Here is a 14,553-nt window from a genome sequence, read left to right as displayed (position 1 = left end):
TTCAATTTTCGGAACAAAGACAACATTAAAAGGAAGTGTAATGCCGATGAGTCAGTTTCATTTTGCTCCAAATAGCTTAAAGAATTTCTCAATTTTAAATTCTTCATCGCAAAGCATTACTAGCTTAAGGGAAAATCTCAAGAAACTTTCTCTCACATCTGCAATGCTTTCCTATGGAAACTTGTAAGTTAGGAAGTTCCTGAAAGTTAGGGAATCTTGATAAAACTAGGCTCACCGGTAACTAATCAATTTGAAGATTGTAGGGTTCAGATATCCAGAGTTTGAACCTAAGTCAAGCAGTGCATTTCCCCTTGAACAGTATCAGCAATGGAAATAGAGTGATAACATTCTTGTGTATTACAATTTAGCTGGTTGTGAAAAGTGAGAGAAAATTCAATAAATATAGCAGTAACTGTGACCTCTGAACTTTTGAGAACTCTGGAGTAATGCTCATATACTTACCATTGACATTCACTGAAGAACACTCTTACACAAGATGACAACTGGGAGATCAGTTAGCTGTATGACTGATGGGAGAATGTGGTGTAGTATAGTCGTTATTTAGACATTAATGAATGATATATATAGAAAATATCTAGTGATCGGATTCCACTAGGTGAAACCTAGAATAAGGCCTACCAAGGATTTTTGTCAAAATTGGAAGACGTTTTCCCCACCTTGTCATTGTCAATAGTGACCACCTGTAACTGATGGTTAATGGTTGATCAGAACAAATTAAAAAGTTATGTCCATGTACATGTATTTGAACATACAGTCATCCACTTACAGTCGAATGAGTAATGTATACATGGGAATAAGTGGAACTGTGCATGGAAATGAATACTTTCCACGGTATTAAGTATGATTTAAAATCCAATTACTTTTTATGTACTTGAAAATCAGAGGATGATTAATCGCTGGCAACCTGGCCTAGAATTCAGAAGTTCCAGGTTTGAATCCTGATCTGTATTCTTTCTGCTCCTACAACATTTGCTGTCAACCTGAAATGCTTGAAATGTTGTGGATACTAAGGGGTTACATTGAATATAGCTTTTTATAAGTTCATTAATTTTTTGGAACAAAGACAATAATAAGAAGAAGTGTAACGGTTTTAGATCTGATACATTGTTCGCAACCAGGCTTCAGACGTTGAGCCAGTTTCATCATTGTTCCTAATATCTTTAAGTAACTTCTTGATTTTAAATTCTTCATCGCAAAGCATTACAAAGTTTAAAAAAACAATCTTAAGTTAGAGGACTTCTGCAATGCTTTCCAAAAGAGAAATTTAAGGAAAGGAATTCAAAAAAATGTTATTGAAACTTACACAAATAACTGATCAATTGGCAGGTATTAGGGTACAGATGTAAATTAAGTTTTTACCACAGTCTAGCAGTCCATTTTTAGTGTGAGCAATATAAATTGAATGATTGCATTCTTGTGTATTATATCTTAGCTCCTATAAAAAGTTCAATAAATATAGATCGAAATGAACCCTTTAGAGCAATGCATCTCGAAAAAAATTGTATTTAATTCTTTCCTATTCGATTGGTGCGAAGTTTGTCAAATGACCATTAAAATATCCTGTTTCCTACTAAACTTGCACGGTCAGCTGTAAAATAATATTACATGTACTACATTTCTGTATATTATATCTAGCTCGTTGTGAAAAGTGAGAGAAAATTCAACAAGTAATTGATCTAACTGAGACCTTTTAGCTTCAAATACTTCTAGAGTAATACTCTTACCATTGATATTTAAGACCTTTGAACTCCAGAGAATTCTAGAGTAATACTCTTACCATTGATATTTAAGACCTTTGAACTCCAGAGAATTCTAGAGTAATACTCTTACCATTGATATTTACAGAGGAAGACATCTTACACTACATGATAGGTGGGAGTTAAGGTAGCTGTGTGATTGATGAGAAAATGTGATGTAGAATGTCCATCATATAGCCATTGTAGACAAAGTCAATTAATGATACCGGTATTTACGAAGTGATAGGATTCTATTAGGTAAAAACTAATCAAATAATACGTGGGATTTTTGTCAAAGTTGGAATATGTTTCCCCACCCAGACATAAGATTGCAAAAAAGTGACCACCTGTAGGTACTGACATACAAGCAATTGAATGATCTATGGGCGAGAAAAGATAGAGATGTGCATGTAAATGAATCCTTTCCAGGTCTTAGTATCAAAACATCTGGGATAAAAATATTTGGTAGTCAGAGAGAAATGAAGTCTGTTGCAAACTTTTGTCAAAATTGAATTACCTTTTATCCAACACGGGACCAAGAGATACCATCATATTTGTAAATGGAGAGATTTTCCTATCGTACAAAATATTATTTTCATTAGCGAATAATCCTCAATGCTTATGATTAGGAAAGTTTACTCCAATACAGCTTAGTTCAAATCATCCATGCCTGTTTAACAAAAAGAGAATTTCTTTCCATTGCTAAATAATTTATCCCTATACAGATTATTAAAAGGATTTATCTGTTCTATCTATGTGAGAGAGCTATCTCCTATACCATTTAGTCGAGACAGTTATCTCCCATAACAGTTAGTTGATAGAGTTATATCCCATACTGGTAACCTTTATTTCTTCTGTTTTTGAAAGTCTCAAATTTCTCTACTCCGACCCATTCCACCCCTTTCCTATCATATTTATTTTGGGAAATATCAGATGTTTGTATCACATCTCAACATATATAAGCATGAATTAATAACATATTCCCAGGGTGCCATCTCAACAAAAATCTGTACGATTTCTACAAACGATTTAACCCATTCACCCCTGTAGATACATTTGAACTCGTCTTTTTTCAAAGCATGGGACATTCCATTATGACATTTAAGGGGTGAATTAGTTGTCAGGTAATGGTTAGATTTACTCTCAGTGATTTCTGTAAAACATACGTTAGAGTAGCTGTATGTGAAGATGATTATAGGTATACAATGGTCAGACGGACATTATCCTTTTCCATTATCTGTGTACAACCAAGACCAATCAACTATAAAAATAAATCCGGAAAAATCTTCCCAAGGCAGCTAGTGGGGTGTGTTAATGTAACATATAGAACTCCATATATGAGGACATGCTAAGTAAAGAAGAGGTAAGAAAGCCATAGTACTAAGAGCAAAACCACCAACCTAAAGTATGGTTAATGCCGACTAACTGCTTCACATTGGTTTCTTACTTACAACCTAAAGCTGGAGGGCTTGTGGTAATATATCACAAAGTAAAACTGTAGATACTGTTCTCTTTCTCTGGAAATTAACATTTTCAATAGTCGGGCAAAGAAAACCAGTCTAAATGCGTTCATAGGCCTTCCAAAAGTTCTCACATATTAATACGACGGTCAAGTTCTGCTTACGTTTCCCAGTTCTGACCATTGAAATAAAGAAAAGTTGAAAGCATTGAAAGCGAGGCTGCGTGGAAATGTAACCACGGACATAGTCAGCCGGGAGGACGTTTTAGGATTCCTATACTTTAAACTAATTTCTTTGTACGCAGACAGATTTTCACGAGATATTTTATTTTTCTATTTCATAAGAAATTATACTGGATACATTCACACCATTTTTACCGACTTTAGCCATCCTTGCCCGACTGTTCACTTTAACATTTTCCATTACTCAGATACACAGTATATTTCGACTGTATTGCACAGTCTTCTTCAGCCGAATCTGTTACTGAGACATGGTCAGTGTAGTGTCACGTGTAAATGGTCAGTCACACTTAAAGTGTTGTACATAAATGGTAGGTCAGTGAGTAGTTTAAAAGGCGGAGAAAAGCCAGAGTATCAAGAGAAAAGCCAACGACGTAAAGTAAAGTTAGCGTCTGACAAACTGCTTCTCGTGTGAGTTTCTAACATACCCTGTTAGTAGTAATGTATAAGAACATCATCTTAACCACTCAGCCACCATGGTTATATATTAACTAGTAGTTTGTTGAATATTTCGTTGAATGTTATTGGACAGTGCAACCCAGAGTTATCTGTCCTTGCAGGAGTTATCTACCTTTGCAGATATATTGATTTACCCGTCATGTATTTTCATAATAATATACGAGTTCCCTCAAGGACGAATACGTCTGTAATTTGCAAAGTTATATTCAAATCATGTTCTTACGTTCTAAATCGTTGATATTGTATAACAATGTGTCCTACATTTGTTACCATGATATTTTTTAGCATTTTGAAGCAGTTTTGTAATGGAAATTAAACTGCCAGTGTCAATAACTGTTACATTCATCATCAAAACCGCCTCTTAACCACTAGGATGATTAGCCACTGGAGGATTTTTAAAAAACCTACTTAATCATAATCAAATTTGAATTTGCTTTGAAGATTTTAATTTATAACTTAAAAGAGTAATTTACTTCAAAGAATGAAAATGAACTGAATCAATAATAACAAAATAATCTTGGAACTTATGTTGATTCACCCCTGAAATGTTCATAATGGACCGTCTGGTCTTTGACCAGGAAGAGTCCATTTGTGTTTTGATGGGATATTTATCATGTTGAATTAATGAAAAATCAGCTAAAAGTACTGAAACCTGATCGATATTTAGGAACAAATGCTTATAAATCAAAATTAGAAAATTGTGAAAATACTTTAACACAAATTTGTTAACATTGTCAGTATGATTTATGATAGCTGCATAATTTGTAAATAAAAACAAAATTGGTTTCCATGTCAATCTTTAAAATTTAATTGTGTGTGGTATCTGTTTTAACATAACAATTAATTTATATTGTCAGACCCTTACAACAGGTCTTATTTTTGCCAATGTTAATGATAAGGGCCTGGTAGTGAGTAGTGAAGAGAAAATTTCAGTCTGGAAACTGCAAATTTTGTTTGAATCCTGTTTTCTGTGTTTTCTGTTGCTGATTTTTTTTTTTTTTTTTTTTTTTTTTTTGTCTTTGTTAGTTGCAATGTCGGGCATAATATCATTGACTCTACTTCCAAAATTAGATTTTCCTCATTAGACCCTCAGATACATTTAGACCCTCTTCAAGGTGTTAAACCCTGTTTAACCAGTGATCATTTGCTGGTTTGACCAGATTCAATTTATCGAAATCATGCACAACGAGTCCTTTTAGATATCATCATGAAAATATCGGTTACAAATTCTACCATGCAAATATGACAAAAATGAAAGCATTTCAATCATCACAAATACTCCTATTACATACTTTTAAGAACAGTGAAATGAAGACTTGTTTTGAGAAGAAAAATCCGGGCCAAACCTGCAGATTTGATACACTGAAAGCCATATTTAACATTTTTTCTTAGAAACAATATTCCTACTATGTTCAGATGACATTTTAACATTTAATATGGGTACATTTGCATGATATAATCTACAACATTAATCTAAGACCTCTTTATGAAATATCTTGTTTCTAAAATCTTATACGAATAACATAATCTTTAGTTATCGGATTGATATTTTCCATTCCCCTTGCAGAATTCTTTTATTTATTTATTTATTTTCATTTTTATGATATTGTGCTAAAATGATAGCATCTCTTTCTGGGTTTGAATTTGTTGGCAATTTTAAGAGTCTTCCGATAATATGGTGCAAAATACACTCATGGAGATATCTTTGACAACGTTACAAAATGTGTCTTTGCTTGAAATATTGCCTTCATGTTTCAGAGACCAAGACGATACAATTTTTAACAATTGTTCAAGTTATTTAGTTGTCAATAGTTGAAGTTCTCAAGAAAAGAAAAGAATTAATTATCTGTCTGTAAATGTCCTTAGAGGATAACACCATGCTAAAAGCCAATGTTCCAGAAAACTTGTTCTACAGAGAAAACTCTATTTCAATGACAATGTGACGTCATACAACAGACACAAATTGGAGGTATGGGAATAACTTGTTATAGGAAACTGGTGATACGGCAAATCTTTACACGAGATATAGCCAGGTATTTACCGTTGCAGAAAGTCGACAATTTTAAGCTTTGTTTCACTCCCCCGTATAACAATACATGATCGCTGTACCCCATCCCCGGGGACCGTCTACAAGGGTTTAGAAACGTCTACAAGACACAGGTAGTGATATTCTCGTGAACGAATATATTCCTTACTGGACATTTATCAGTCTGACCATCGGACCGATAGACATTCGGAATGATAGGACTGGCCCCCTTGAGGGACGTGAGAAATGGCTCCATTGTTGCCATAGCAACCCTGGCGTCGTTTACACTCCAGGGACGTTAACCAGTAATTATATACTGTATCAAAAAGCTATAGTCCTGGAATCATATAAAATACATGAAGATTAATTGCTGTTAGGTTACACCTATGATCTCAACATAATGGGGATACCATTGTTTTATACATTACGGGACTATAGATATAAGAGAAAATGTTGTTACCATCAAATTAAATGTTTAGGATACAATCTATTTTTGATAGAGTAAATCCGATGAGGAATGCAAATATAGATTTTATTTCATGTTTTTGATCAGTTTTCATACTTTAATGTATCAAAACATTTTGTAGGTTTACTAACTATTCAACATTTTCTCTGTGACTCTCTTTTAAATTACTGATGACCAAAGTCAAAATTTAAATAGATCAAAAAATTAAATAATACCATCATATTATCAAATCTTTAAGATATGATCTGAAGGACTTAGGATATTTTGAATCAGTTAATTTAAAGGCATATCATAGTAGTATGTCCACTTTCCTCATAATAACGCAGTTGCCAGGTAGTATTTCGCAACTCTCCTTCCTAAAAACTTATACATAACTGCTATATAACATGAGATGGCCGAAATATTAGGTTGTCCAGACACATTACTACACGCCCTCCATATTTTTAGCTCACCTGGCCCGAAGGGTCGGTGAGCTTATGTCATGGTGCGGCATCCGTCGTCCGTCCATCAACATTTCCTTTAAATCGCTACTAGTCATAGAGTTCTGCATGGAATATAACCAAAATTGTCCAGAAACATTCTTGGCGGAAGGGGAACAGAGTGTGTATAAATTTTGGCTCTAACTATCCGGGGGCAGGAGGGGCGGGGTCCAATAGGGGAAATGGAGGTCAATCCTTTAAATCACTACTAGTCATAGAGTTCTGTATGGAATGTAACCAAATTTGGCCAGAAACATCCTGGTAGAAGGGGAACATAGTTTGTATACATTTTAGCTATGACCCCCAGGGACAGGATGGGCGGGGAAATAGAGGTAAACCCTTTAAATCGCTACTAATCATAGAACTCTGCATGGAATTTAACCAGTTAGATTAATTTTGGCTTTGACACCCAGGAGCAGAAACAATTGGTCCCTATAGGGAAATTAGAGGTCAATCTTTAAATGCCTTTAGAAAAGAAACAATGATCCTGTATTCAGAACATTAGTTGGCATTACAATAATCAGGTGAGCGATACAGGCCCTTTGGGCATCTTGTTTTAATCTTTCCATGAACAGTTGCCAGATACTGTTTGTTGATCGGTGTTTTTTCTCTGGGTATTTCGGTTTCCCCTACTATATGAACCAAAGTATAATGTAGAATATTTCATGGTTTTAAGCTTTCAGTTTATTTTGTCAGTAGAACATTTTATGGCTAGCCAATATGACAATGATTACAATACGACAAACATCAGATTTATTTTGTTATCATATATCAATGATTCAATTGAAAACAAATGTATCTACTCAAGAGATGTTTCTTGTTTTATAGTATTTTCTCGTGAAAATATCTTTAGTACTAACATACAAAACGTTAGTTTCAGTTTACCGTTATGTTTTTGTTTGAAAAGCGATGACAAGTGCTAGAGTCAGAAAGAAAGCGAAAATCAATTTCTGTACAATAACTTGAATCCCATGTGTATATCAATCTTAAGATATCATACCGGGACTTTATATCACATCCCACCGATGGCGTTAATATGTTGTGTATTATTTCCATGTTAACATCAATGTTAAACTGCGTGAGAGTTTTACTGTAAAAATATACGGTTTAAGACAATAATGGATTTCATATGTGTCTTGTACTGTTTTCATGTAGCCCAGACATTTCATAAGAGTAAGAGCTTGTCATTTACAGTATGTAAGCAGGGCATCTGTTGATAACTTTGCTACCATGTATGTGTTTATAAAAGATCATTACTGTAATATTTTGTTATTTTTTCCTTTTACAAATGTTCTTTTATAACTTGGCATCTTCAAAGATACTAATATGTAACCAAGTCATATATTGAAGTATTTACTTCGCCCATACATTGTCTTTAAATGCCCACTAACTTTCCAAGCAAATATTAAAACTTTCTAATAAAACAATTATAACACAAGAAAATTTATATCGACTACCTAAGATACGGTGCCAACACAAAACAAAACAGATGTCAGTTTTCTAGCGTAATCCATGTTTTACCATTCAAACGAACGTTTTAATGCGTTTTACCTACGCACTCTCTTTTCTTCAAATCAAAGAAAAAACTTATCAACAGTATATCATACCCTATCTACGTCATTTATATATCTCAAAACCCTTGTATTGATAATTATACGGTAAACAGCCGATAACTCTGGCATTCATACAAAGACAGAATAACCCATTAACTCCAATACATTCAGCCAATGATGTTTGTTGTATGAGAAAATATGAAACATCGAGGTCGAAGTTTGTTGAGAAAATTGTTGAGAGTTAGCAGTGTTACTATTGACGAAGGTTATTTTTTGTTAGATTGATGACTCTGTTTAGTGTAGGATGTAAGAGAGGGTTGCGCTGGCTGTAATTATGATACATTTCTATTCTGGGACCTCATCACCGCGGGACCCACCACATGATCCCGTATCCAACATTACAGAACAACCTTAATTAGATTTATATGAATTATTCGTTCTTTTGAAATATCCCATGTATAATTCTGATGTAATTTGATATCGCCATATTCTATATAACTATAGTTAACTAGGCGAGTTAAATTGGCCATCAATCTTTTGGTTTAGAGAACCTTAAAGCTTTGGTAGCCTTAAATTGTTTTCATTTCAGAAAAATCGAATTAAGAATTATAGTTTCACTATGTTTCATTATCAATTTTATGTGCTAGAATTCAGAAAGTTGTCCATTCCTATTAATGAAAATATATGTTTATTTTTTTCTTCAAAATTTAACGTAAGAATATGAAGCTCCTGCCTGAATTCTACTGAGCAAATTATCATCCCCTTTCAACTCACTCTGCATTTCCAACTCGAGCTAGTGTCCGCTCACATATTATGGATGCAAAGATACTACGGAAATTCCATTGAACTTGTTAATTTCCCATTGACCTACTTACTATGTACCACAAAGATGTAATAATATAAGGTAAAAAGCTATCATAGTCATAATAATACATGAAACGTAGGTGTAATTGGAAGAAAGCCGGCATTTAATTTCAGTAGCCGCCAGCTTATTTATTTATTCTATTTTATCTTATTTTCTTATGATTTTGCATCACAGCATTTGCATACCATATTCTTTCTACATAATAGAAGGTTTGATGTTGTAGATCCTCTCCAAGTTTTTGAAATGTTTACTGTCTCAGACCCCTCCCTCTCTTAGTTCTTTAAAGGTTTGCTGTCCCTGACCTCTCTCTCAGCTCTTGAAGGGTTTACTATCTCAGACCTCACTCTCTCTCAGTTCTTGAAAGGTTTAGTCTCAGACCTTACTCTTTCTCAGTTCTTGAAAGGTTTGCTGTTCCAGACCTCTCTCTCAGCTCTTGAAAGGTTTGCTGTCTTAAACCTCTTTCTCTCAGCTCTTGAAAGGTTTGCAGTCTTAAACCTCTTTCTCTCAGCTCTTGAAGGGTTTGCTGTCTCAGACCTCTCTCCGCCTAAGAAAAGGTTGCTGTCCCTAACCTCTCTCAGTTCTTTGAAAGGTTTATTATCTTAGATCTCTCTCTCATCTCTTAGATGGCCTACTGCCTCTGGACTCTATCAACTCTTTCCATGTTCCAATATCAATAGCTTGAGTTCTCTCACCAATTTCGTCAGATACCCTGTGACAAAGGGCAGGGACACGATCCCAGGCTGTGGTTGTTTGTACACCAGAGTTGTGCTAATTAAGTCCCCAGACGTTTAGAAACATAACGATGCGGGAAGAACTGCTAATTGCCATCTATTTTTATTGCAATTTTGTTACCTCCCGCATCTTATGGTTGTGTCAAGACTTTGATTGGTGCGTCACTGACGTCGCCACGGCAACACCATCAGTTACGTGACATTGCAGGTCTAGTCTCAATATCATCAAAGCTTATTAAGATCTAGAGCCTTGTTTCAGCGGGATGATGGATATTAATATTCTGATAGGCTTTATGATTGTTTATGGTTGACATTGTGTCAAACCTATTCCAGTAACACTTGTTGTACATCAATAATTAATTACGATTGTCAGCGCTGAGGTGGGAATTGCGTGGGGGAGGGTATTACTGAGGGCAATACACCAAAATAGAATTCTAAATGCGTCACTCACACACAGAACCCTTACTATAGTAAACAATGTATACGGAGATTACAGGATCATATTATGTAACCATATACTTATAAATTTTTCAAAAAGTGTACATTTTACAATTTGTATTGATATCTTGAAATCAAATCATTACTTTTAATGAATGCATTTTGATGAAGGTTTGATTTAGGATTTTTTCCCCAAATTCTATGAAACTATCTAAACTCATATGCATGACGCTTTCATAAATTTGGCTAGATCTACTATTCAACAATAATTTAGAAAAGTCGTTCTTTTGCATTAAATGATGGGCCGTATTTTAGGTATAAAATAGTATCAAAACTTATCATATAATTTATTATTTCATTAGAAAATTGATTTGTGTCTAATTTTTTGTATAACCAGTACACGTATTTGTGGAACGACTAGATTTGGCCCTCCGTATTTTTCTCAATTTTTCAAGTTACCCGGGTGCTTCATGGGTTAGACGTACCTTTGTATACCATACACAATTGTTCTTTACAGCTCAGTATATGACGATGAAAAAGGGAAACCTACAGAAAAAGGAAAGAAGAGTTCTGTAAGCCCCAGTCATCTGCCAGAAGCATCATTAGCCAAAAGGATCACAAGGTCAAGGTCAAAATCCCCAAAGGTCACAAGAAGGTCAGCGTCGTCTTCGTCAGACAGTTCCCGAAGTCCAGGCCCAAGGTACATATTTTGTATTGAGTGTAAAAGTATACATGTCACTAAACTGATGGAGCACAACGCATCTTTGGCTCAGTCAGTAGAGCCCCTAGAGTTTATTTGTTTGTTTGTTTGTTTGCTGGTTTTTTCCTATATATAATGGCCATATCGTTGTAATATATTCTGTATTTGCATATTACAGAGTTATCTGCCCTTGCGAGTGGGTATTGATTGTAACATCATGTGTTTCAGAGGGTAACGTCATACTTTTCAGAGAAAACGAAGTGAGTTGCGCTCACAAAATAATGACGTCACAATGAATACCTTCCAGAAAAGGAGCTAACTCTGCCATGTGCACTGACGGAATAAGTACTTTTTGCAATAATAATGTAAAAGAAATCTGTATAAACTAAGATAGAAACATTTACAGTATGTTTTTATCCGTTGTAATTAAGTAGATTTAACATGGTATGGTTTAATCCTATTAATACATATTTTATAAAGTTGTAATAAAAAAATAAAAGTTCATACTCTTTATAGATCTACTATAAAATAGTAATAAAAAGTTCCTGTCATATTTATCTCAGTATTGTAGTATCATCAAAGTAGGCAAATGTACTATAATGATGATCGTGATATTGTTCAGGCTATATCATGTTCTAATCGACATTAAATATCAATTTATTATGAGCTATTTTTGTAAGTGATCTATAATGTGGTAAAATTAGGGAGGCGGGGACATATATATAGGATTTTGAATGAGTGTACATTTAATGTAAGACACTAATTATAGAGACACTTTGCCTTTTCCATGACAAGCTTGATTTCAGGGCATATGCTCTTAACTCCTTCCCATAAGAAATATGACTATAGCACAACAGCATATGAAGCCATGGAAATCTCAGTGGTACTTGTAGGACCATTAGTTGGCCAAAGTCTAGTTGCCAAGGTTTTAGGCCATGGAACCTTGATCGCTATCAGTGCTGTTAGATTCAAATTAAAGTCTCCATCACTTGTCATTATGATTTTTTATAATGCAATTTGATTTTACATTGAAATGAACGGCATGATAAAAAAAGGGTTTACTCAGTCTTATGTGGTATGGCGGGATTACAAAGCCACAAGTTCTAGATGTTTCCTCTTGCGTAACTATACATAATACATTTCTGAATGCTTCCCTTTTGTATCATTGTATTGTCTGAAGGTCATTAGCTAGATCAACAGCCCTAATAACTCTCTTATGCAACCATATTGTCCGTAAAAGGTATATTAATCGTAGTAATTACAAGTAAGTAGTTACATTCCTTTTATCTTCTTGTTTTCTATTTGCAGGAAGAAAACCCTAAAAACCAATGGCCATAACATTACATCACAACGCAAGCCAAGTCATAGTTCATCCTCCTCAAGGTTAGACGTTCTCACAAGTGATGTGTCTTTTATTCTGCATTCGATTTCCATAATATATCTCAGTTAAGCCCTATTTTAACATAATCAAATTGTAATATTTCAATGTGATACCAATATGTTCATTTTGAAACTAAACGAGTACTTTCATAAGCAACATAGTTGGCACCAACGGTAATACACCTCAGATGCTGTGGGTTATGCGTCTCTAAAGATCGAAAAGACTACATTCAATTTCTCAAAATAAGGCTATGGTAGTTCATTCATTTTACTCTTTATTTTCATATTTTTTCTTGCGGCTACGTCCGGCGAAGAAAATATTTGAATTTCTTACATCGATAACATCACAGGTGTTGCCTAGCACATCCGAGTGGGTGACATAGTTTTGTGTAGGGTATTTTAGATTTCTTACGGATATTCCTTAACCGGGAATAATACGAATCGTTGACAGATGTTTTGATGATTGATATTATAGGTCACCAGACCCGTCCCACAAGCGCCTTAGTCGGTCACTCACCTATTCTCCTGCTGAAGGTGTAAAGACCAAGGAGTCTGTTTTCTCTCCGAAGATCCCGTACAAATCACCATCTCCTGTCATTCGTCATTTACGGCTTTCAAGGTCAAGGTCACGAAGTCGAAGACATAAGTCATCTTCATGGTCGAGGTCACGATCCAGGTCAAGATCCAAGTCCAGTTCAATGTCAAGATCGAGGACACACTCAAGAAGCAGAAAAAGGTGGAATATGAATTTATGTATGGTATTTTGAATTAAGCTTTTTTTTATATTCTATATCGTTAATTGGACAATCATGTATAAGAATCATTGAAATGTAAGCAAACCCGTTCTAATGAAAGTTTGAGTGATTGGCATCATTATGACCTGCCAGCAAATGCTTTATCGTGATCAGGACTGTGTGCAATGCTAAAACATGCCTGCTACATAGCGTTTGTTTCACTGTTGGTACGAGGTGATAATCTGAATTCTACTTAACTCACAATAACAAATTGATAACATTATTGGAAAGCACCAACCGCAACATTTTAAGAATCATTCGTACATTTATCAGACCAAATTGCCTCTAGAATGAGGGATATTCAGAAAACAAAAACACTGTTCTCAGTAAGCATGATCCCCCATGCTATATACTTGTGTTTGTTCCAGTTTTATATTGATCAGAAGGACTTCAATGGATACTAGCCAACCATCTTGGATTTATTCACGTACCGTGTACCAAGTACACAAGAACTAATACAGATCATGATATATGTATAAACTGTACTTCAATTTTATTTGTCATTTCTTCCCTCAACACAGTCTATAAGTTACACGTAATAGGTGGGCTATGTAGGCTAATGGCTTTTCCCTAAGGACTCAGACTTTATTAACAAAAGTTTACTTCTTTATATTTCTTTCGCTAATTTAGTCATATGTAAAAACAACATAGACTGTATAAAAGTGATTTCCAGTACTATGTATAGCATGCCTACAACTATAACTTTACATTTCACATCACACTCATTAAAGGTATCTGTTTTCGCTAATGGACACTTTATGGCGTCCATATTTATATTATTAGATTTTTTTTCAGATAAATCATTAGGTATAGCTGGCAAAGTGTTCAAAAAGATCCTTGTTATGTATAACAATACAATTTTAGGTTACGTTGCGAAAAAAGGTGGCTTGCAAAATTGCAAATCTTTGTTTGGGATACCAGTATCATTTTCGCTAGCAGAGTAAATCCTTCAAATCTTCACTGCACTCTGAAATTTTTTATCAGCATATGGTTGGCATGGTTGGCATACATATAGTAATTTGACATAAGGTGTGCTGGTACATGTTTTTACTAAACTAAATAATTAATGGCTCAATATGATGGTTAATGCTGATATTCTAGAAGCTACCTGTCGGTCTATAAACGTGAAATGTGGTGAACGTTTTTTCCCCAACTTACGGTATTATGTGAGGAAACTGTAGTAAAGATAACTGCACCAATACTTCT

The 14,553-nt window shown here is 34.6% G+C and overlaps 1 protein-coding gene across 3 annotated transcripts in view; it reads left to right on the top strand.

Annotated features, from left to right (window-relative positions):
• LOC138331104 (serine/arginine repetitive matrix protein 4-like) overlaps window positions 1-14,553 on the top strand; it is a 131,310-nt gene that overhangs the window by 112,955 nt on the left and 3,802 nt on the right. For all 3 annotated transcript variants that reach the window (XR_011209656.1, XM_069278562.1, XM_069278563.1), the window contains exons 8-10: window positions 10,991-11,173; window positions 12,482-12,556; window positions 13,029-13,289. Coding sequence is in view for 2 of the 3 variants with exons in the window: in XM_069278562.1 (XP_069134663.1) it covers window positions 10,991-11,173; window positions 12,482-12,556; window positions 13,029-13,289 (519 nt within the window). In the remaining variant the exon portion in view is untranslated. The remainder of the gene's footprint in view (window positions 1-10,990; window positions 11,174-12,481; window positions 12,557-13,028; window positions 13,290-14,553) is intronic.

Source organism: Argopecten irradians, chromosome 9 (genome assembly GCF_041381155.1).
Source record: "Argopecten irradians isolate NY chromosome 9, Ai_NY, whole genome shotgun sequence".
Classification (NCBI taxonomy): Eukaryota; Metazoa; Mollusca; class Bivalvia; order Pectinida; family Pectinidae; genus Argopecten; species Argopecten irradians.
The sequence above is the reverse complement of the archived record's forward strand: the minus strand, read 5'-3'. Positions and strand labels throughout refer to the sequence as shown.